Source organism: Colias croceus, chromosome 24 (assembly GCF_905220415.1).
Source record: "Colias croceus chromosome 24, ilColCroc2.1".
Taxonomy (NCBI): Eukaryota; Metazoa; Arthropoda; class Insecta; order Lepidoptera; family Pieridae; genus Colias; species Colias croceus.
The window spans coordinates 7497320-7521566 of NC_059560.1; the positions used below are offsets into that span (position 1 = coordinate 7497320).

The following is a 24247-nucleotide window of genomic DNA, read 5'->3' on the forward strand; positions in this document are numbered from 1 at the left end:
TGAAACTTCTGGGGTTCGCTTGTGTGTTTTGTATTACTGCTGTTATCAAATAATTATTAAATTAATTATATAAATATATTGTAATATTTCAAAAATATATTAGGATGGTTATTTCGTGTTTATAAACACGAATTTTGAAAACTTTTGTAATTAATAAAGATTAATATTTTTTTTGGTTCGTGTCTTACTTTTATGTCAAAGAGATAAAGAATAAGTCATTGTTTTCCACTAAGGTTTTCCAATAAAGTTTCATTATGAATTAAAAACAAAAGATTTTCATGATATTATTGCAACAATTTTATAAAAATTAAATTATATTTGTTATAATCGCGAATAGATAGGCAGACGAGGTAGAAAGTTTGTTTTAAAAAATGTAGAGATGTTTATCTTTGTCAAAACACCTCTCGTAAATACGGAAAATAGCTAAAATTCATAACACTATTGTGGATGAACCACACAAAGGTACAATCTATGTCCAATATGCAAGAACTAATCAAACAGAAAACGCAACGTTCCAAATATTCCACCATTTAACATTTAATACTATAAAGCATTAAATTTCAGGAAATTCGACAATTAGTTCGCAATATAAAGTTCCGTCGAACTTCTGTATCCAAAGTTCCGGAAGCTTCGATGGGACAATTGTTAAACCATTGTTTGATGACAGTTGGCGACATCTGTTTCTGAAAATTTAATACTCCATCGGGTCAAAAGTAGGAATTACTTACGATATCATAGATTTATTCTTCATATAGATTGAAGATTTTTTAAGTTTATAAAATTTTAATTTCACGACAAATTGAAAAACCGATCCGTTTCGATCCGCTAAGACCTAATAAATTATACACTTAAACCTTGCTTTTGAATCGCTCTATCTATTAATAAAAACCGCATTAAAATCCGTTGCGTAGTTTTAACGAATTTACCATACATAGAGACAAGGACAGAGTAAACGACTTTGATTTATACTATGAAGTGATAATCGATGTAAACTTTAAAAAGAAAATAAATAAGTTCTAAGAAAGAAAATGTTTAACTACAACTTTTAAAATAATCGCGCTCATACTTTTCACTTTTTATCATAAATAATTTTATCTAAAACAAGAATAAACCTTCTAAATTTTTCCTTTGTTTCAAATTCAACATAGCATCGCACCCATAAAGTATAGAAATAACTCCGAGAGCGCAACCCTAACGAATAAAACTCCTCGATATCTCGTGATACGCTGTCAAAACGTCCACTAAATTGGCTCGCAGGTTTCCTTACACTTAAAACTTTTCATATTTAACGTTCAGCATTTTTCAAGATACACTTTCGGGCCATTTGATATGTAAAGTTGAATTGACTAAGCAATAGGGCTGTCAAAAATGGGAAAATATTGAACAAGTTTTGGTATGCAGACGTTTTCTGGTATTAAGGGCTATTTTTTATTCAGATTTATTGGTTAGTTGATGCATGTGGCTTTGCTCATGTTAAGCGAGATTTTTGTCGAGCAAGCTTTTTTGAAAACTAAATAATTGTAAAAATAACTTGTTGTTTTTATTATGGTTATGATACCTACTAATTAAATTAAAGTTTAAAATATATACAGGGAAAATGCTATCATCATCTGAACCATAGAACAGATTTGGATGAAATTTAGAATGGAAACAGCTGAAAACATAATATGCTAGTTTAAAAAAAATCAAAAGGTTGTAATACGTGTTTTTTTTTCGTAGGCGAAACCTCTAAGCATAACTAGTTTTATCTATCTACTAGCGGTCCGCCCCGGCTTCGCCCGTGGTACATATTTCGCAATAAAAGGTAGCCTATGTTCTTTCTCAGGGTCTCGATAATCTGTGCCAAATTTCATCAAAATCGGTCCAGTGAAAACCATACATACATAATTACAAACCTTTCCTCTTTATAATATTAGTATAGATATATATACTTGAGTCCTTAAGGGCCTATCTTTATCCAGATCACATGAAACATAATGAACCGTTTCGAGCTTTTTATAGCAGTTGAAATGATCATTAGCAGAGAGATAAATTAGTATGCGTGATTACCTTAGAAATTAACGACTACCGTTTAAACGTTTTCATATTATAAAAGGCGGTTTTTAAATGGGACTGGTTTAGTTATAGGAAAATACATATACATATTTATACATATGACGTTCTACAATGAAACAAAAATTACGAAATACATTATCTAATATTAAATATTATCTATACGAAACAAAAATTAAGAAAAAATATTAAAAATACAAAATAGAGACGAAAGATTTTCATATTGATGTTATAGTTCCTCTTATATATCTTGATAATGTTAAAAATAGTTTGGAAAATCCAAAAGTGCACGCCTCATAATCTCATCCTTTACAATAAAATTGATTATTTATAAAGAGTACACTATAAAATAATATAAAAAAGAAATAAAATAAAACAGTTGGAAAAGTAAAGAAAGCGGTACCGTAATAATTGAGCTATTTTTCTTGTGGCCCCACCTAGATGTGAAACTGCGCAGGTTTAAGGGACTGACTACCAACTTATTTTTTAAACCTTGGCTTATAGTATAAAGAATCGAGTTTATAATGGTGAATTTTGAGTACACTATAAATATAAAAAAAATAAAAAAATAAAGAGTATATATAGATATACTAAAATTATGGAGAACAGTCGATATTTTTTTTTTGTTTATTTAATAACAATTAAACCACATCGAATCAGACCCTGAAAAATGAAAGGGTTCTATTCCTGAGCATACTCAAGCGTAAGAGAAAAAAAAAGACTCGATTAGTAAAGTATTTTGGTCGCTATCGTGTTAACAAGAAAATCCTCCGCACATACAGACACACGGACGTCCAAGACAGAACTTTTTTAAACTGTTTTTTAACTAGTTTAAATAACAAAAATGACATCAAAAATATCATGAATGTTAAAAATAGTGTTTTTTCTTAATATGTGTGTGTATGTATTATCTTACAAGTGCAATGTATGATACATAAAGACATTTTAAGTTTGAAAAATCAGATGTTTTGCGCGAAGTGACAGTAGTACCCACCTCAACGCTTCGCTTATGAGGCGTGCAATAACGAATCATAATTAGAAAATTAAAGATATATACAAGTAAAATTAAGTCAGTATATCATCGTGCTACTTGTGGTGCTACTAATATATACGTAAGTAGGTACAATAATGTGAATAGAATAATGTTTATCTGTGCCAACTTACGTAAAGCTCTTTTCAGCAATATAGTTTGATTACTCAAACTCAAACATTTATTTATTAAAATAGACTTTTGAATAGATTATCCAGCGATTGTTATTACTAAGGCTGGTTGCAGAGCTTGACCGACCATCAGTGCGTACCGTCGGTCCTGACGATACGCATCAACAATTGCGCGTTACGCGTGCGTATGGTCGGTCTAGCTATGACCGGTTTTATGAATTTTCATACATAATATGACAAGCGCGACTGACGTACCTACGCACTGATGGTCGGTGAAGCTCTGCAACCAGCCTAAATCTATTTGCTAAAAATCAATGTATTAAATCCGCACAGAAAATATGCTTTATAAAAACTATAAAAAAAAAATGACAAATGTAATAAGACTTTAATCAATTATCAAACCTCAATAAAAGGCGGTTTATTTTCAACAATAGGTACTTTTGCAGGCAGGTCTGTAAATTACTGTTAACAATACTGATTCTCAGTGACCCAAAAATTGAAAGTAGCCACTCGGATTTCACAAAACATACTTGACCTATTTTCTTATATAAAGTAGCAATATTTCACAAATCTATCCATCCAAATCCATATCCAAAAAAGTGTTCGTTTCACATCTTAAAACTCAAAAACGGTTGAACAAATTCTAATAATTTTTGTTTTGTAGTTGTCTTTGCTTGTATTAGCATATAAATAACAATTAATAATTTGAGAAGAAAGTCTTAAATATGATATTTAAGTTTATTTTGTGTAGTAGTAGTAAAATTTTGTATATTTTGACGAACCACAAGCGCTTCTAACAGAAATCTTCACTACATAGTATAAAACAAAGTCGCTTTCTCTGTCCCTATGTCCCTTTGTATGCTTAAATCTTTAAAACTACGCAACGGATTTTGATGCGGTTTTTTTTTAATAGATAGAGTGATTCAAGAGAAAGGTTTAAGTATATAATTTATTAGGTTTAGACAAAGCGGGCGAAACCGCGGGCGGTAAGCTAGTTTTGAATAAATAAATGTTTGAGTTTAGCTTATAGTCTACACGTGTAGAGCCGGGGCGAACTGCTAGTTTAATATAAATATTATTCTATAAAGGAGTCTGTACAGAATAAGCGGAGACAGATAAATTCAGCAAGTTTCGTCGATAACGTCAAATGAAATAGAAATATAAATAATAAAGTACGGCTTTGCGAGATTATCCGCGGACCGTGTCAGAAATCGTGCAATTTATTATATAAATATCATATTCTTGTAAAGATAACTTCTTATTGTACAATTATTTTGCTGAAAATAAAAGGTTTTTATTTTAAACGTGCAAACGTGGGAGGATCGTTTGTGAAATAAATATTGTTTTCCTAATGGTCTCTGCTAAGAATATTGATTAAAACAAAATTAAAATAAGATGTATCTGTGAGGGATTTTATGCATAGAAATCCTGACATTAGAAATAGGATTTTTTTTTAATTATAAATTTATAATAGGAATTTAGTATTTACTAATAAATATGATATATTTTACATGTGCGCGTTCTTTTTCGCGATTTATTTTTGTTTCAATAGTTTAAAAATATGAAACCGAACTTGCCACTTAAAATTAATTATAACTATATTTAATGTATTTAAATGAGAAGAAAACATATAATTTTTGATATGAAACTTCTTTAGGCGCGTTGAGAGTAAAATTTCAAGATCGTGTCATGGCAATAGGTACCATCACGTCATGGAGAAAGGCGACGATTTTTGAATTATCTTTGAATTTTACTAGGCAGTTTCACTTCTGAACACTCATTTTTTAATCTCTTTTACAAAGTTTTTGAATCAATATCTTCGTTACACAAATTGCATCAAAGAGTCACTGACCCCATCAATGGGTCTTCATTATGTTAACCCCGTCGTGAAATGCAAATTTTTGCTTTAATTAAAAAATAAAGTAGCGATTTAATCCTGTAAGCGGAGCAAGCATTATTGGATAGTGCGCCATGAAACTAGCGTTTAATATAGATTTAGAAATATAAAAAGAGACACTTTCTAATTGCTATGCAAAAAAAAGTGTGCGTGTACTAGTGTACACACGTAAGAAGTGAAACTTCTTTATGACCTTTTTTTTCAAAAAATAATTTACTATATGCAACTTTACAGAAATAGGTACGTCGAATCACGTGTGGTAGGGATAAGAAAAAGATGGCGCGTAACGAAAAAATGTTACACAAAATTTTTTTCCAACCCCGATAAAGAAGTTTCACTTCAAAAAGTTAACTACTAGTACCTAGTCTCTTTTTTGTGAATGTTTTTTAACTAGAGTTACTTAAATGCTTAGTAATATGACGATTCATAAACGCTTCAGCAAGTAATTGAGCTGAAATAGTATAAAGCAGTATAAAGGACGAACAGTAAAACACAAACAAGATATTTTAATTTCAACAAGAATTAACTGTTTGTGAAAAAAATATCAACATCGACTTTTAAAGTAATTGAAATGTTTTCTAAACTTAGTACCTTAGTTTTGCTATAAAAAATTGCGATTTATAATGATTATCGAAATAATCCAAACAGCGTCGAGGAATATGTCTATTTATTCAAAAACGAAATCTATACCAATCATTTAGTAAATTATATCCGCACAATATAACATGCAATTTAAACTAAAAAAAACATGACACCTATTTGATACTCAAAAAACTTTAAACTAATCTTTAAAATACATGCAACTAGAGCAAAAATTCCAGTCTTTATAACCAAGAAAAGTGAGATATTCTTAAAACCAATTTATCTATCTTTTATCAATACAATCATAACCTAAAAGCCACGGTTTATGGCCCCAGAGCGACGGTTTGACGACACTTACTTGCAAGTTCTTCTGCATTTTATGGACCATTCCTGGTACCAGCACTAACTTGTACTGTATTGTTCACAATTTGGGTCGCCTTGTGAAATTGATAGTAATATTACATGCTAGCTAAGAATACGCTTAAAACATTAAACAATACAACGTTTTGATATAATCGCTTTGAAGAAGCAGCACATAATATTAATATTATAAACGAAAGTTTGTAAGAATGTACGTTTTGTCTGTTACTCTTTCACGCGAAAACCATTGTTTAGATTTTGATGATACTTGAAAGTGTTGAAGCTTATGTACTACTAGAATAACACATTACATAAAACTCAAACCATAAATAAGCATTAAAAATATCTGCTTTTGCCCGCATATTCGTCCGGGGGTGAAACCGTGCGGCACAGCTAGCTTAATATTTGCTGACCAAGTTTTTCAATTGTAGGCTCTTGAGGTTGTGTTTGCTTCAAGTTTTGCACGGGATTTATTAACTTTTGAGGTAGTGATTACTTAACTACTTAGTACTTACAGATATACTTTTATTTATCAAGACTTTATCAAAAACACCTAAAAACAAAAACGGGTAAAGATTTGGTTTTTAGATGTTTCTATTCAATTATGTATTGATAAGGATATAATACAACTAGCATGGCGTGAATAATTACCCTAAAGTTCCCCAAAAAATCACACAATTTTCATATTTAAAATCCTTTTTTAAATATTAAAAATAAAACATAATTTCATAAAATAATCGTTTTGAAAAGTGATAATGACAAATCGTGCATGCGATTAACCGCCAAGAACCCTTTGAGAACAAGGTTCGTACACAACAATATATGACAGCTTTGTACGACTAGCTTTACGTTCGCACCTCACTATGCTTTGCACCCCTGATTTTATCGTCTTTTCCGTTTTTCCATACACATTTTCTTTTTCACACATCATTTGTTACATGTTTGTTTTTTCTTTCGGTTGGGTTGTTTTTCGTAGTTTTCCTATCTTTTAATTTAGGTTTTGTTTTTCTGTTTGCAATTAGAATGAAATGTTAGAGATTTAAATTGTGATTTGGTTTTAATGGAGTTCTTTTATTTCAGTCCAATCTTGGGGATCGCGGAGCTGCACACAGTGACGAGGCAAGATGGAACGTTCGAGCAATGTCTAACACAAGCTGTGACGTTTTGGGAAATCACATTCTTCGTGATGGTCATAATATTCCTTTACCTGCTACCTCTTATAATTCTAATCATCCTGTACACAGTTATAGCTAAGAATTTGATATCAGCAGCTTCTAAAGTGGTGATGAATAAGACAGTAGATCCTTACAATGTGAGAGCAAGAAAACAAGTGATTTTAATGTTAGGGACAGTGGTTCTGTGCTTTTTCCTATGCTTAATGCCTTACCGAGTGTTGGCGCTCTGGATAATTGTTACGCCATCAGAACTATCGGACAATATAAGTCCTGAAAAGTGGTATAATTTATTGTATTTTTCTAGAATTATGTTGTATATAAATTCTGCTATAAATCCAATTTTATATAACTTAATGTCATCGAAATTTCGGATAGGGTTCTGCAAAGTGTGTATTTGTTACAAGCGCACTTCTGATAAGAGTCAAAATAGACGAGTGCAACGAACTGTCACCAACGGGTCGACGACTAGCAGTAGTCTATCTAGAACAACGAATAGTTTGAAGAAGTTATTCACACATCGAAGTAGTATCGATAAAAGTGACACAGAGACAGACACCAAAGAAAGCAAAGATACCGCTAAGCACAGCAGATTTTTCGATAGAATATTCAATAACAGAAGATTTATAAGGCAGCACTCAGCTCCAGTATGTGAGGCTAAACCGAAAAAAATAAACAGAATGCGCAGCGAAGGTAACATGACGGAAGTGAGGAATATTTTACACGTAGATAGGACAGGGGACGTGGAGGGCGCGAGATTTATAGGTCATTCCAATGTTAAAAATAGACTGGATGTGGAACTCGATTTAGGCAATCGTGATCAAGGATCGCTCAGACGAAGTGTCCTTATAAACAGCGCTAAAGCCAAAAGTTTAGAAGGCGATGGACATAAAAAGTTCGTTGTCTATGAAAAGATAAAGGTTGATTGTGTCGTCGGCATCAAATCTAAGAGTGTTGATTACGATTTTCCGGAGAGCTTTGTTTGATTTGTGTAGACGTTGGGATAAATTATTAACCCATAGAGACTTTAGGGTGCTTTTCTACCTATAATGTGCGAGGATGTGTCGCGAGGAATGTAATGTAAATAACCCATAGTATTGCTTCAAACTTCAAACTAAATGAAGCGATATGATTTTTTTACAACCACATTCCTCGCTACACATTCTCGAACATTATTGGTGAAAAAGCACTCTTATGCCTCCACTAGTCAAATGTACTTTTGAACAAAACATTAGCTATTCTTGCCAACTTTTTAAATGAGGTTATATACAAGTGTATTGTGGTTATTTTAAAGTAGTTATGAGATGAAATGACTTTAAAATTGGAGCTTAGTAAGAAATACATACTTATTATAAATTTTAATCCTTGTTATACATAAATCAAATGCATTTACGTATTATGTAATCTATTTTCATGAAGAGATATGTAATAGTTTTTATATTATGTAATCTGTCGGAAGAAATATATAAAATTTTATAAAATTAAATTATTTAATACAGATATAGAGACGTTTTAATTGTATTTTAATATTTATTTAATTTGGGTTTTGCTATGTTTGTTGATAGAATAGAATTTGTTTTTTTTTAATATTATTATGAGAACCTGATTATGATTTGTATATATTATGTTAGGAAGCTTTTTTTTAGTTTTAATTTTTTAAGTAAGTTGCAATACTGTATGTAGATAGGTAGTTTTAATTATAATATTATTGCTTTATTAAATAAAAGACTATTGAAGGATTGTTTAATAAATTAATTGAACAATTGATTGCATTTTATTTTATTGAAAACTAGCTTACCGCCCGCGGCTTCGCCCGCTTTGTCTAAAACCTAATTTTATATACTAAAACCTTCCTCTTGAATCACTCTATCTATTAAAAAAAACTGCATCAAAATCCGTTGCGTAGTTTTAAAAGCATACAAAGGAACATAGGGACAGAGAAAGCGACTTTGTTTTATACTATGTAGTGAAGTGTGTAGAATCTACTTGTGTTGTAGTTGTTATATACAAATAATTGCAATCGCCTTAGACAAACAGACAAACTTACATTTGCCAATACATTATTTTAATGAATCCTTGTTTTATGAACGTAAAGATTCAGTAAGTTAGTATATTTTTTGATCACAAAAACGGTTTGTGAAGACCATACAAACAAAGTCGCAGGCAGTGCTAGTCTATATAAATAGTATAAATCTGAAGGACAAGGACTTCTTACTATGGTAATCTCAGGAACTACAAATTTCTTAACACAAAACATAAGATAGTCCATATATTTTTTTTTTTAAATGTTCTCTAGAAGCACTTTTGAATCGTCATTACATAGATTTACCTACCTATACAGGGTGTCCCACTGTTAAGCTCAAAGGAGGTTATAGTTTTGCATACGCTGAGTTCGTAAAAAATACTTATAAAATTCCAGACCCATTTTTTTCAAATAGATGACATACACCCATAACAAGCAACCCGCCTAACTTTACCACCAGCACGTGAGCTATCGTTTAAGATTATGTTTTCATAGACAAAATACTCACATTAGCGAAGCGGTATATATGCCGGCTGCGCGAAGCTAGAGAAGAAAACATGGATTTTCAGGAAAAATTTAGCAAAAAAATTTTGACGAAATTTTTTTGTTTAAGTATTTTTTACGTGATCAGTGTATGTAAAACTGCAAGTCTCTTCGCGCTTAGTATACCAATAGTGGGACACCCTGTATAATATCAACGAACAATAGGAGAAAATTAGCAATGAAAAATATTACAAAATTGATAAAAATATACCTCTCGAGAGCAGACAAAGTTGGAGGGTCAGCTAGTATGGAATAAACAGTAAAGTTTGAAGAGTGGCTGAGATGTTCGAGTGGCAGCAGATGTTTGCTTTACTAGTTTTATACGATATTGCTTTAAAGAAATCCTTTTGACAAATTAATAAAAAGTTCATATTGTTATATGTTCGCTTGTTATGTTAGATTCTGCAGTATTGTAGACTGTATTTTGTTTTGTTATTAGTAATTATAAATTGATCCTTTTAACTTAGTTATAGAAAGTACTGGTAGTAGTAAATACTTTGATTTGTTTGTTTTAATATATAAGAAGAAGCATCAGTTCAAAAGTAGTGTAATCTTTTCAGAATTCCTGTATTTAATGGTTAGCTTTGAGCAGATTTTTAAAAAGCATATGCATTATCTCATTTAAAAACGTTACAAATTATCTATACATATAATAAAATCGTAGGAAAGTCAAAACTGTACATTGAATATTTTTTTAAAAGAATACTTGGGCCGTGATCTATAATCGATATAGAAGCCAAAAACATAGTTTTTAGAATTTTTGTCTGTTTGTCTGTTTGTCTGTTTGTCTGTTTGTCTGTATGTTTGTCTGGGCTAATCTCGAAAAGTACTGCATAGATTGACTTCAAATTTTGCATGAATATTACTAACAGGTCGGGTGAGGCTATAGGCTACATATTATCAAGCTATCACCTACGGGGGAGGAGCTGTGAACCTTTATTTTTCTTACATATTCCGTGTACTACGACAGCGTACAATCTAAAGACTCATGTTTAAATGTTGTTTTTGAGTAAGCCATGCTATTATCTACCTTTACACTATAAAAACTACGTCATTTATGTAATTTTGGCAGAGAAACAGTTAAATGAATCTTAGCAGTATAAAGACAAATTTGAAACAGCGCCATCTATAGCCAGTGTTATAAAAATCAAACACACATTAACTATTGGAAATTAATAATTAAATGACGCATATATAAATGTTGTTTGACAATATCTAGATTGAAACTATAAAAATTATGCCATTTAAGTAACTTGGGAAGAGAAACATAGTTTAAAGAATGTAAGTTGTATAATGTTAATTTTGTAACAGCGCCATCTATGAGATTTCGTAAAAATCAAATCAATTTACATGTTAACACTACTGAATACACTGTTGAAAATTAATAATTTAAATATAATCATGTTATTTATTTAACTCTTTAACCCATATCTTCCCTTCCCTATAAGGTATATTTCGTGTAAATAATAAATATACTACATTTTTTTAAAGTGAGGGTAGATGTTTATTATTTTAAGTAAAACTAGACACCATTATCTACAGTAATTAATCTAATATTGATTGTGTTCATTAGTTACAATTTTAAAAATCTTCGTGTTTTATAAATTTACTAGCTTACCGCCCGCGGCTTCGCCCGCTTTGTCTAAAACCTAATAAATTATATACTAAAACCTTGCTCTTGAATTAGTCTATCTATTTAAAAAACCGCATCAAATTCCGTTGCGTAGTTTTAAAGATTTAAGCATACAAAGGGACATAGGGACAGAGAAATCGACTTTTGACTATTGAATGCCATAAAACCAAAAATATCAAATGCAATCTTAGTGTTTTGTGAATTTTCACCGTCATGCGTTCCCACTAAAGGTAAGTTGTTACATACAGGTATTTATTTTTTTATAATGATAGCAATTCATGTGTTTTGTTGGTATTATTCTTTTATATATATGACTTTTACAAGATTTTGAGGTGCATTGGGAACAGTAGTTTTTGATAAAATTTTATTTGTAAGTAGCTTTTTTATAGATTTACAGTTAACTTTTGATTTTTTTATTTACAGATTCAATGCTCATAAAATTATATCGCCTTTGGAAGACGATTTCTGCTGACAATTTTACAACACCACTTGAAAATTGATGATTTGATGATAAAGATAGTGGCAGCGAGGATTAAGTGGAAATTAGTAATCATCCGCTTCGTTAATTTTTGACTGAAGTTAATGTCCAACGTCCAATGGTTCAATCATTGATCAATATCAATAATAGTGTTAATCATAATGGTTCAATCATTGGAAGTATCTCGGGAAATTTTGGAGGATATTTTTCAGGAAGGAGAGGAGGGGCAGCCAGCCACATATCAAACTACTACGTTTTAGTACCGAAAAAATGTTATTGCCAAATGAAACGTAAATTTTGCACTCACAACTGTACAAGTAATGTTTTTATTTTGACTTTGCGGTTATCTGATTATAATATTTATCGTTATGGCTATCGAGGTACCGACCGTACTGGGATCAGAGTACATGATATACAGTTCATCATCCAGGATTGCTAAGAGCATTTACACACTGAAAAAGATGTTTTCTTTGAATCGTAGTTGCTTCATTTATTTATTTTTAATCATTTTACATAACTAATATGTTTTATATTTTATAAATATATCATTTTCATTATTTATAAATAAAATGGATCCAACATAACTTTGTTGTGTATCATTTCTCTATTAATAACCCATAGGCATATTTTCCGAGCGCCCCATTTAAGTTGCGGTCCTGAAATTATAAAAAATTTATGTATACTTTTGCCAAATATGTATAAGCTCATTGCTCAAGCTCATTTTTACATAAAAATAACAAAAACTAAACTACTAAATAAAATAAATTATGTAAAGATTTTATAAGAAAACACAGTATATTTATTAGGAGACAGTGATCTCTTCCAGGCAAAAGATATTCATCAGCTCAATAAAATTGAATAGTATGTTGTTAGTTATTCTTTAGATTCACAATTGTAATGAGCATTTCCGCATGCAAGTTATTTCAAGTAGTATAGTAGTTTAGATATATCATAGTTTTGACACATTAAAGTTCCAACAAAACCCTCAAATTTTTGAGCAGAGTTGAGCAAGATAATTTGAAAAATGTGCCGTGTTAAGTATTATAGAAAAGGTTGGTTCGTTGGTAATTATTATTTCTTCTTCATTTACATGTTGTTAGTAAAAATAAACTTTGACTAACAGTCAAAGTATATTTTAACTAATACTACTTAATACTAACTATTATACTTATGTTCAGTATTTATCTGTATTATTATTGCTTGGTAATTAATATATTTTCATGTCGTATACTTAATTATAAACATAAGTTTGATGTGTTATTAGCTGGATTTATTGAAGTGAAAACTTTTTTAGCGGCGTTGGGTATAAAATCTTAAACTCGCCTCAGGACACGTGACCATCGAAAAAGCGTAAGACGGATGTTAGTTTCTTTAGCCCTTATATTCCATGCGTAAGACAGATACCTACCATTCCAAAATATCAAACATGCTGAACGTTAATAATCAAGTTTTCACTTCTGCCGGCACTCCCGGAGTGCAACCCGTCTTTTTTTTTACACACTCACAGACTTATAATATTTTATGTTAAAATAGTGTTAATCATATTAATATTTTTTCACAATTAAAAATATTTCCTTTTTTCTGATGGTGATGTTATGAGGACCATATTAGGTCCTCATATCATTAAAAATCTGTGCGAAAACTATAAACACTTGTGAGGCCCTCACGGCAGTCACGGATGAATTCTACACATACCCGTGGTCCTGTCGTTGATGCGGCTCGACGGAACACAGTGGGGTTTTGGTCGGTAGGAATCCGACATAACCCACGGCCTCTTCCCCGGAGGCCGTGGGTATCTATGCAAGATTTCCCCACTAAAAAAAAAGGCCCTCACGGCAGATCGGGGCGGTCTGACGCGAAGTGGGGACAGCGTTGTCACTGTATCGCTTTTGCCACGCTTTTCAACAGACTTATTCGATAGTTCAGTTTTGTGTTAAGACCGCTGTGACAACCAACCCGTGAGACAAACAAACCCGGTTTCCCCTATTATCCCGTTAGACCGAAACCCTCACTGAGAGGGAATTACGTCTCACTACTGATCACGACAGTCATATTTTATCTCGAGAATCTGAAACTTTACTCAATATGAAGACCGTTTGACAAATGATAGGGTGTATCATAATATTATTCGATCTCTTGAAGATGAACATGAGCATAAGCAATGACTAGAGTAGGGACGCGAATATTACAATTATTTGAGACAAGAACGATTAATATTTGTTTAATGAAAGATTAAGAATTGAAATTATTCAGTCTCTGAAAACGGACGAATAGCGAGATATGGCCCGTCTTACTGCAGACGATTTCGTCATAGTCTTGATGACTTAGAGGTAAACAATCTACGAATTCGGTGGTGTGGTCGGACAAATATAAAAGTGGGTTTGCTTATAACCTCACAATTTATTACAGATCATCTTCTGTATAGGCGATATTAACGTAGTATGTTCTTTGCATGCTTTACATGCTTTAAAGTGGAGTAAGGAGACGGCTTTCGTTTGAAGATACACCGGAACCTTTGAAATCACTACTTTTAGAGGAACATACTGTGCAATCTAAACTGTTATTAGACAATATTCGCTCTTATAGTAGTGCGTTTCAAATGATCCTTTGGTGCTCAATAATTATCAGAAGGTCCTTTCATGCTTACTTTTAAGATACAAGGTCAAGTTTACCATTTGATAGGATCCCTTTTGCCTGAAGGCCAACCTAAGTTTGTTTAAATATATTTTGTATTCGACTACAACGAATAGTGGAATACAAGAAATCAATATTTCTCAAATTTAAAACTGAACTCATTTCACAATTTTAGAACAGGTTAATTCGTGTGTATGCAGTTTTAAATCGACATTAGAAGCTTTTCCTCAAGATGGTGATATCGGCACTCAGGAACTCCCTGGACGTGTTATAACGCCCAGGCCACAGTATTACAATTTTTCCTACAGTAGGGCGACGAATGTATTTTCGCATAGCAACGGAGGGGAACTCGCGGGGGGTCAAGTGACGCGGGCCACGTACCACAAACATGCTTAGTTTGTGGTACCGAGCGCGAAAGAAAGTCATCGTGTTTTTAGTAAAGTTACTATGTATACTGACGTAATTTAATACTTAGGTACATATTCTATAATGGTGCGCTCAAACTGTTAATCTACATTTAATTTAGATTATTATTTGAAATACTAAGTAATGTAGAATTTAAATCACATTCATTCATGTTGTCTTTAGATTTTAAGATTTTCTTATCAGTGTTCAATTTTAATGTAGTTAAATTTTATAAGAGACAATAATTAAGAACATTCAAAAATAAAGTGTCACGTATTTTTTTTTTTAAACGACGAATGACGAAAAACGACGTAATCGCGGACGAAGTCGCGGGCAACAGCTAGTACTAGACTAAACATAAAAATAATAGGAACCTATTTGGAAAAACAGGAACGAATTATATAGGTACGATATTTTTTTGTCATATTCCTTCATATTCCAAAGAGAACGAAGTACGATCGAAATGACTGCTTCACATTTGTTGATCGGCTTATCTCTATTGAGAATTACCAACTACGCAAATAATACTGTTTGTTTGTTTGAACGCGCTAATCTCAGGAACTACTGGTCCGATTTGAAAAATTATTTCGGTATTAGATAGCCCATTCATCGAGGAAGGCTATAGGCTATAATATATCATCACGCTAAGACCAACAGGAGCGGAGCCACGCGGGTGAAACCGCGGGGCGCAGCAAGTGATAATATAACTTCAAAGCCGTTCCATGCCCCTGAAATGTGCACAACTTGCTAGCATACCTAAGAACAATTCATATACAACTTTCTTTCTTTATCTGTCTTTATGAAAAAATACCGAACTGAATGGCGGGTGATTAAATTCTACAGACACACAGCAACACGTTATTAAACTGATTACAACACTTATTTTTGTGTTAGATTATAAATATTCCTAAATAGGTGCAGTTTATAGATAAATACTACAAAATAAAGTTGCTTTCCGGACTAACTACATTTTAGAATATTAAATTATTCAGGTAAACTAAAATTCATTTCATTACTTACCATACCTGTAAAATTAAATACAAATCTAATATTCTTCCTACAGTAGAGAAAATCCATACTAATATTATAAATGCGAAAGTAACTCTGTCTGTCTGTCTGTTACTCAATCACGCCTAAACTACTGAACCAATTTGCATGAAATTTGGTATGGAGATATTTTGATACCCGAGAAAGGACATAGGCTACCTTTTATTGTGAAATATGTACCACGGGCGAAGCCGGGGCGGAACACTAGTAAAGAATAAAATCAAAATGTTATTATGAAAGTACCTACCTATACTAAAAGATTACCACAAAGTAGCTACGTGACGTCACGAAGAAAATATAAAATTTATTTTTATCTATTAAAAACTCTTATAAAATTGTATACCGATATTCTAATTTTCCCTATAAAGCAAACAATATTACCTACAACGTAACTCAAGTGTTCAAACAGTGCACCTAATGAAAACAAAAGATTTCTATAGAACATTGATCGATAATACGGTCAGGTATTTTCATAAAATTATAGAGTGTTTACCAAGAAAACCTTTAGAGTTTTATATTTTTCATCGATGTAATTTAAGTTTTAAATTGTCCGATGTTTGTGTTGAATGTACGTTAAAAAACCTTGTATAGTGTTATTTATCGAAAGTAACTTACAAATAAAAGAAAAGCATAATTGAAAAAGAGAGCGTGTGTGCCGATCACACGTGACAGAACTGAAACTTCTTTGCCAAGATTCGAAGATACTAAAATCATCTCCTTACTCCATGACGTGACGGTATTGCCATGACGCGAACTTGAATTACTCTCAACGCGCCTAAAGAAGTTTCACTTAAAAAAGTCTTGAGAATCAGCCAAATAAATTATGAAGTTTTGATTAAATCTTAATAATTCATGAGTTTTTATACTAACCATCGAATAATTAGTATATCCATAATTTTCCTTTACAAATAAACAAACAAATTCTCAACAAAAAGTATTAAATAGTTCACAAAAGATCACAATAAGCATTGTCGAGGCGACGCAATAACCGCGCTATGACAATAATGGATTGGAATGTAAACTTCAATAAGCGAACTTGCTTTTAAATAAATATCGGAATGTGGAAAATATTTCGCTTTTGACGATTCAGATATATACTATCCTACTAATATTATAAATGCGAAAGTTTGTGAGGATGTGTGTGTTTGTTATTCTTTCACGCAAATACTACAGAACCGATTACAATGAAATTAAGCACACACATAGAGGGTAACTTGGATTAACACATAGGATAGGTTTTAGCACGGAAATCTCAAGGGAACGGGAACTACGCGGTTTTTCTTTGAAAACGCGGGCGAAGCCGCTGGCGGAAAGCTAGTTAGATATAATGTAATAGTTAACGAAGATTCTGTTGTATTATTAGACTAGCTGTTGCCCGCGACTTCGTCCGCGATTACGTCGTTTTTCGTCATTCGTCGTTTAAAAAAAAAAATACGTGACACTTTATTTTTGAATGTTCTTAATTATTGTCTCTTATAAAATTTAACTACATTAAAATTGAACACTGATAAGAAAATCTTAAAATCTAAAGACAACATGAATGAATGTGATTTAAATTCTACATTACTTAGTATTTCAAATAATAATCTAAATTAAATGTAGATTAACAGTTTGAGCGCACCATTATAGAATATGTACCTAAGTATTAAATTACGTCAGTATACATAGTAACTTTACTAAAAACACGATGACTTTCTTTCGCGCTCGGTACCACAAACTAAGCATGTTTGTGGTACGTGGCCCGCGTCACTTGACCCCCCGCGAGTTCCCCTCCGTTGCTATGCGAAAATACATTCGTCGCCCTACTGTAGGAAAAATTGTAATACTGTGGCCTGGGCGTTATAACACGTCCAGGGAGTTCCTGAGTGCCGATATCACCATCTTGAGGAAAAGCTTCTAATGTCGATTTAAAACTGCATACACACGAATTAACCTGTTCTAAAATTGTGAAATGAGTTCAGTTTTAAATTTGAGAAATATTGATTTCTTGTATTCCACTATTCGTTGTAGTCGAATACAAAATATATTTAAACAAACTTAGGTTGGCCTTCAGGCAAAAGGGATCCTATCAAATGGTAAACTTGACCTTGTATCTTAAAAGTAAGCATGAAAGGACCTTCTGATAATTATTGAGCACCAAAGGATCATTTGAAACGCACTACTATAAGAGCGAATATTGTCTAATAACAGTTTAGATTGCACAGTATGTTCCTCTAAAAGTAGTGATTTCAAAGGTTCCGGTGTATCTTCAAACGAAAGCCGTCTCCTTACTCCACTTTAAAGCATGTAAAGCATGCAAAGAACATACTACGTTAATATCGCCTATACAGAAGATGATCTGTAATAAATTGTGAGGTTATAAGCAAACCCACTTTTATATTTGTCCGACCACACCACCGAATTCGTAGATTGTTTACCTCTAAGTCATCAAGACTATGACGAAATCGTCTGCAGTAAGACGGGCCATATCTCGCTATTCGTCCGTTTTCAGAGACTGAATAATTTCAATTCTTAATCTTTCATTAAACAAATATTAATCGTTCTTGTCTCAAATAATTGTAATATTCGCGTCCCTACTCTAGTCATTGCTTATGCTCATGTTCATCTTCAAGAGATCGAATAATATTATGATGCACCCTATCATTTGTCAAACGGTCTTCATATTGAGTAAAGTTTCAGATTCTCGAGATAAAATATGACTGTCGTGATCAGTAGTGAGACGTAATTCCCTCTCAGTGAGGGTTTCGGTCTAACGGGATAATAGGGGAAACCGGGTTTGTTTGTCTCACGGGTTGGTTGTCACAGCGGTCTTAACACAAAACTGAACTATCGAATAAGTCTGTTGAAAAGCGTGGCAAAAGCGATACAGTGACAACGCTGTCCCCACTTCGCGTCAGACCGCCCCGATCTGCCGTGAGGGCCTTTTTTTTTAGTGGGGAAATCTTGCATAGATACCCACGGCCTCCGGGGAAGAGGCCGTGGGTTATGTCGGATTCCTACCGACCAAAACCCCACTGTGTTCCGTCGAGCCGCATCAACGACAGGACCACGGGTATGTGTAGAATTCATCCGTGACTGCCGTGAGGGCCTCACAAGTGTTTATAGTTTTCGCACAGATTTTTAATGATATGAGGACCTAATATGGTCCTCATAACATCACCATCAGAAAAAAGGAAATATTTTTAATTGTGAAAAAATATTAATATGATTAACACTATTTTAACATAAAATATTATAAGTCTGTGAGTGTGTAAAAAAAAAGACGGGTTGCACTCCGGGAGTGCCGGCAGAAGTGAAAACTTGATTATTAATGTTCAGCATGTTTGATATTTTGGAATGGTAGGTATCTGTCTTACGCATGGAATATAAGGGCTAAAGAAACTAACATCCGTCTTACGCTTTTTCGATGGTCACGTGTCCTGAGGCGAGTTTAAGATTTTATACCCAACGCCGCTAAAAAAGTTTTCACTTCAATAAATCCAGCTAATAACACATCAAACTTATGTTTATAATTAAGTATACGACATGAAAATATATTAATTACCAAGCAATAATAATACAGATAAATACTGAACATAAGTATAATAGTTAGTATTAAGTAGTATTAGTTAAAATATACTTTGACTGTTAGTCAAAGTTTATTTTTACTAACAACATGTAAATGAAGAAGAAATAATAATTACCAACGAACCAACCTTTTCTATAATACTTAACACGGCACATTTTTCAAATTATCTTGCTCAACTCTGCTCAAAAATTTGAGGGTTTTGTTGGAACTTTAATGTGTCAAAACTATGATATATCTAAACTACTATACTACTTGAAATAACTTGCATGCGGAAATGCTCATTACAATTGTGAATCTAAAGAATAACTAACAACATACTATTCAATTTTATTGAGCTGATGAATATCTTTTGCCTGGAAGAGATCACTGTCTCCTAATAAATATACTGTGTTTTCTTATAAAATCTTTACATAATTTATTTTATTTAGTAGTTTAGTTTTTGTTATTTTTATGTAAAAATGAGCTTGAGCAATGAGCTTATACATATTTGGCAAAAGTATACATAAATTTTTTATAATTTCAGGACCGCAACTTAAATGGGGCGCTCGGAAAATATGCCTATGGGTTATTAATAGAGAAATGATACACAACAAAGTTATGTTGGATCCATTTTATTTATAAATAATGAAAATGATATATTTATAAAATATAAAACATATTAGTTATGTAAAATGATTAAAAATAAATAAATGAAGCAACTACGATTCAAAGAAAACATCTTTTTCAGTGTGTAAATGCTCTTAGCAATCCTGGATGATGAACTGTATATCATGTACTCTGATCCCAGTACGGTCGGTACCTCGATAGCCATAACGATAAATATTATAATCAGATAACCGCAAAGTCAAAATAAAAACATTACTTGTACAGTTGTGAGTGCAAAATTTACGTTTCATTTGGCAATAACATTTTTTCGGTACTAAAACGTAGTAGTTTGATATGTGGCTGGCTGCCCCTCCTCTCCTTCCTGAAAAATATCCTCCAAAATTTCCCGAGATACTTCCAATGATTGAACCATTATGATTAACACTATTATTGATATTGATCAATGATTGAACCATTGGACGTTGGACATTAACTTCAGTCAAAAATTAACGAAGCGGATGATTACTAATTTCCACTTAATCCTCGCTGCCACTATCTTTATCATCAAATCATCAATTTTCAAGTGGTGTTGTAAAATTGTCAGCAGAAATCGTCTTCCAAAGGCGATATAATTTTATGAGCATTGAATCTGTAAATAAAAAAATCAAAAGTTAACTGTAAATCTATAAAAAAGCTACTTACAAATAAAATTTTATCAAAAACTACTGTTCCCAATGCACCTCAAAATCTTGTAAAAGTCATATATATAAAAGAATAATACCAACAAAACACATGAATTGCTATCATTATAAAAAAATAAATACCTGTATGTAACAACTTACCTTTAGTGGGAACGCATGACGGTGAAAATTCACAAAACACTAAGATTGCATTTGATATTTTTGGTTTTATGGCATTCAATAGTCAAAAGTCGATTTCTCTGTCCCTATGTCCCTTTGTATGCTTAAATCTTTAAAACTACGCAACGGAATTTGATGCGGTTTTTTAAATAGATAGACTAATTCAAGAGCAAGGTTTTAGTATATAATTTATTAGGTTTTAGACAAAGCGGGCGAAGCCGCGGGCGGTAAGCTAGTAAATTTATAAAACACGAAGATTTTTAAAATTGTAACTAATGAACACAATCAATATTAGATTAATTACTGTAGATAATGGTGTCTAGTTTTACTTAAAATAATAAACATCTACCCTCACTTTAAAAAAATGTAGTATATTTATTATTTACACGAAATATACCTTATAGGGAAGGGAAGATATGGGTTAAAGAGTTAAATAAATAACATGATTATATTTAAATTATTAATTTTCAACAGTGTATTCAGTAGTGTTAACATGTAAATTGATTTGATTTTTACGAAATCTCATAGATGGCGCTGTTACAAAATTAACATTATACAACTTACATTCTTTAAACTATGTTTCTCTTCCCAAGTTACTTAAATGGCATAATTTTTATAGTTTCAATCTAGATATTGTCAAACAACATTTATATATGCGTCATTTAATTATTAATTTCCAATAGTTAATGTGTGTTTGATTTTTATAACACTGGCTATAGATGGCGCTGTTTCAAATTTGTCTTTATACTGCTAAGATTCATTTAACTGTTTCTCTGCCAAAATTACATAAATGACGTAGTTTTTATAGTGTAAAGGTAGATAATAGCATGGCTTACTCAAAAACAACATTTAAACATGAGTCTTTAGATTGTACGCTGTCGTAGTACACGGAATATGTAAGAAAAATAAAGGTTCACAGCTCCTCCCCCGTAGGTGATAGCTTGATAATATGTAGCCTATAGCCTCACCCGACCTGTTAGTAATATTCATGCAAAATTTGAAGTCAATCTATGCAGTACTTTTCGAGATTAGCCCAGACAAACATACAGACAAACAGACAAACAGACAAACAGACAAACAGACAAAAATTCTAAAAACTATGTTTTTGGCTTCTATATCGATTATAGATCACGGCCCAAGTATTCTTTTAAAAAAATATTCAATGTACAGTTTTGACTTTCCTACGATTTTATTATATGTATAGATAAGATGGAAGATCTTATTTAATATCGTTTCCAATGTACAATAATAGATTTTCTTCAGGATCTAAACGAAAGATCTAATTTAATTTTTATTAGAAAAAGAAAGGAAAGGTTCAATTTATATCTTTGACAGAAAAAGTAAGAATTAATTTGTCAGACGATACATGTAAGTAAAAGGATTTAGGTTTCAACAACAAGCCCAAATGCAAATAAAATGTACAAAGGTTATCCATATGTTAATAAACCTACTTAGTATGCCGGTTTTTATCAGGGATTTACATACGCTGAGTAATTTATTAAATAACGTAAGTAAAAGTTAATTTTACCAGTGGTTCCGTAGTATTTTCGTTTATATTTTAAATTTTTTAATATATCATTTAAAATTTATAATTTCTACATCTGAGAATTGCCATCAGTAATTGATAATTACTAATTACAAATAACACAAAATTTAAAGGAAGGCAATATCTTTCAAATGAAAAAGAAACATCGAAATCGGTTCAGTCCATCGAAAGTTTTGAGATTAACAAATACAAAAAAAATCTGTCAAATTGACCACCTCCTCCTTTTTTTGAAGTTGGTTGAAAATACACTAAGGCATTATATCAAATACTGTGAGATCTATACATTCTATGAACAGTGCCAAAAAGTTGAATATCCTTATAATGGGTACTATTTCTATTCAGTAATGTAGACAAGTGATAACTGCGTAAAAAACAACCGACTTCAAACTTGCACTTGCAAAATTTACAAATACCTACAGACAAAAATGCTTATAAAATAAAAACTACTTTGCCTATCCGACTAAAATTTTTATGGGACCAATTCGACACCATCCCGCATCGAACGTAAAAGAATCACGTAAATCGGTTCAGAAACCTCGGAGTAATCGGTGTACATACATAAAAAAAAAAAAATATACCGGCCGAATTGATAACCTCCTCCTTTTTTTGAAGTCGGTTAATGAGTTAAGATTCAGGTAACTTTCATGAGCAATGCCAAGATGTTGATATAATGGCTTTTATTTCAAAATATAGAACCACAAGACTATTTCTATTGCATTTACTATATCTATACTAATATTATAAAGCTGAAGAGTTTGCTTGTTTGTTTGAACGCGCTAATCTCGGGAACTTCTGGTCCGATTTGAAAAATTCTTTCGGTGTTGGATAGCCCATTTATCGAGGAAGGCTATTGGCTATATATCATCACGCTAAGACCAATAGGAGTGGAATACTGCGGGTAAAACCACAGGGCACAGCTAGTGTTTAATATACTATGCGATGATACAAACAGATATTCATAGCATAACTTAGTTTATGAGGCAGATGAAAATCCGTTTCATTGATGGATTTTTAAATATAGAGTCGAATATATTTTTAATCTAGGATTTGTCCGTAATGAAAATTATCTATATATTATTATAATATAAGCAATTTAGAATTAAGAGTTCCTATACTAAATCTCTCACGCGTCCTACTATAAAATACAGATTTAGTTACGCGCGAATAACGTGCGAAGGTTATGTATACTTAGTTGGAAATTCAGAATAAAAAATTTCAGGATCCCTAAAGATGCGATGTTATTCAAAGTTATCAGACTAACGTTAATGTAAATTCAGTAAATAACAACATTCTAATTGCAGTATTGGTTTAACAGTTTAAGGATTACCTGTCAATCAAACCTTCAATAAGATAATATAAAAATTGTTTAAATATTGATCCATCTCAATGTTTACTTGTTTGCATCTGGATTCCATTAACAGTATTATAACATTACACATACTTGCGGTAGAAATAAAACATTCATTTTGATGGAATATTTAATTTTACCAGAGCACTTCTGTGTTGAGATACACATTACATCTTTAACACTAAATACGGTAAATTACAAAATTTAATAAACACCACATATTTTCAATAACAAACACGCTCACAAAACTCATTTATAAAATTTATTTATATTTTATATTATATCAAACCTAATAACTTAAATTTTAATTTTACAAAATTTTGCCACTCATACACATACACACACAATTTACG

The 24247-nt window shown here is 32.0% G+C and overlaps 1 protein-coding gene across 2 annotated transcripts in view; it reads left to right on the forward strand.

The window, feature by feature from the left end:
- LOC123702954 (thyrotropin-releasing hormone receptor-like) overlaps positions 1-24247 on the forward strand; it is a 76436-nt gene that overhangs the window by 47199 nt on the left and 4990 nt on the right. The window contains exon 4 of one of the 2 annotated variants that reach the window (XM_045650816.1): positions 7133-8319. The exons of the other annotated variant lie outside the window; for it this stretch is intronic. Within the exon in view, the coding sequence (XP_045506772.1) occupies positions 7133-8210 (1078 nt within the window). The 3' untranslated portion in view covers positions 8211-8319. Of the gene's footprint in view, positions 1-7132; positions 8320-24247 lie in introns of those variants that run through there. 2 annotated transcript variants of the gene reach the window in all.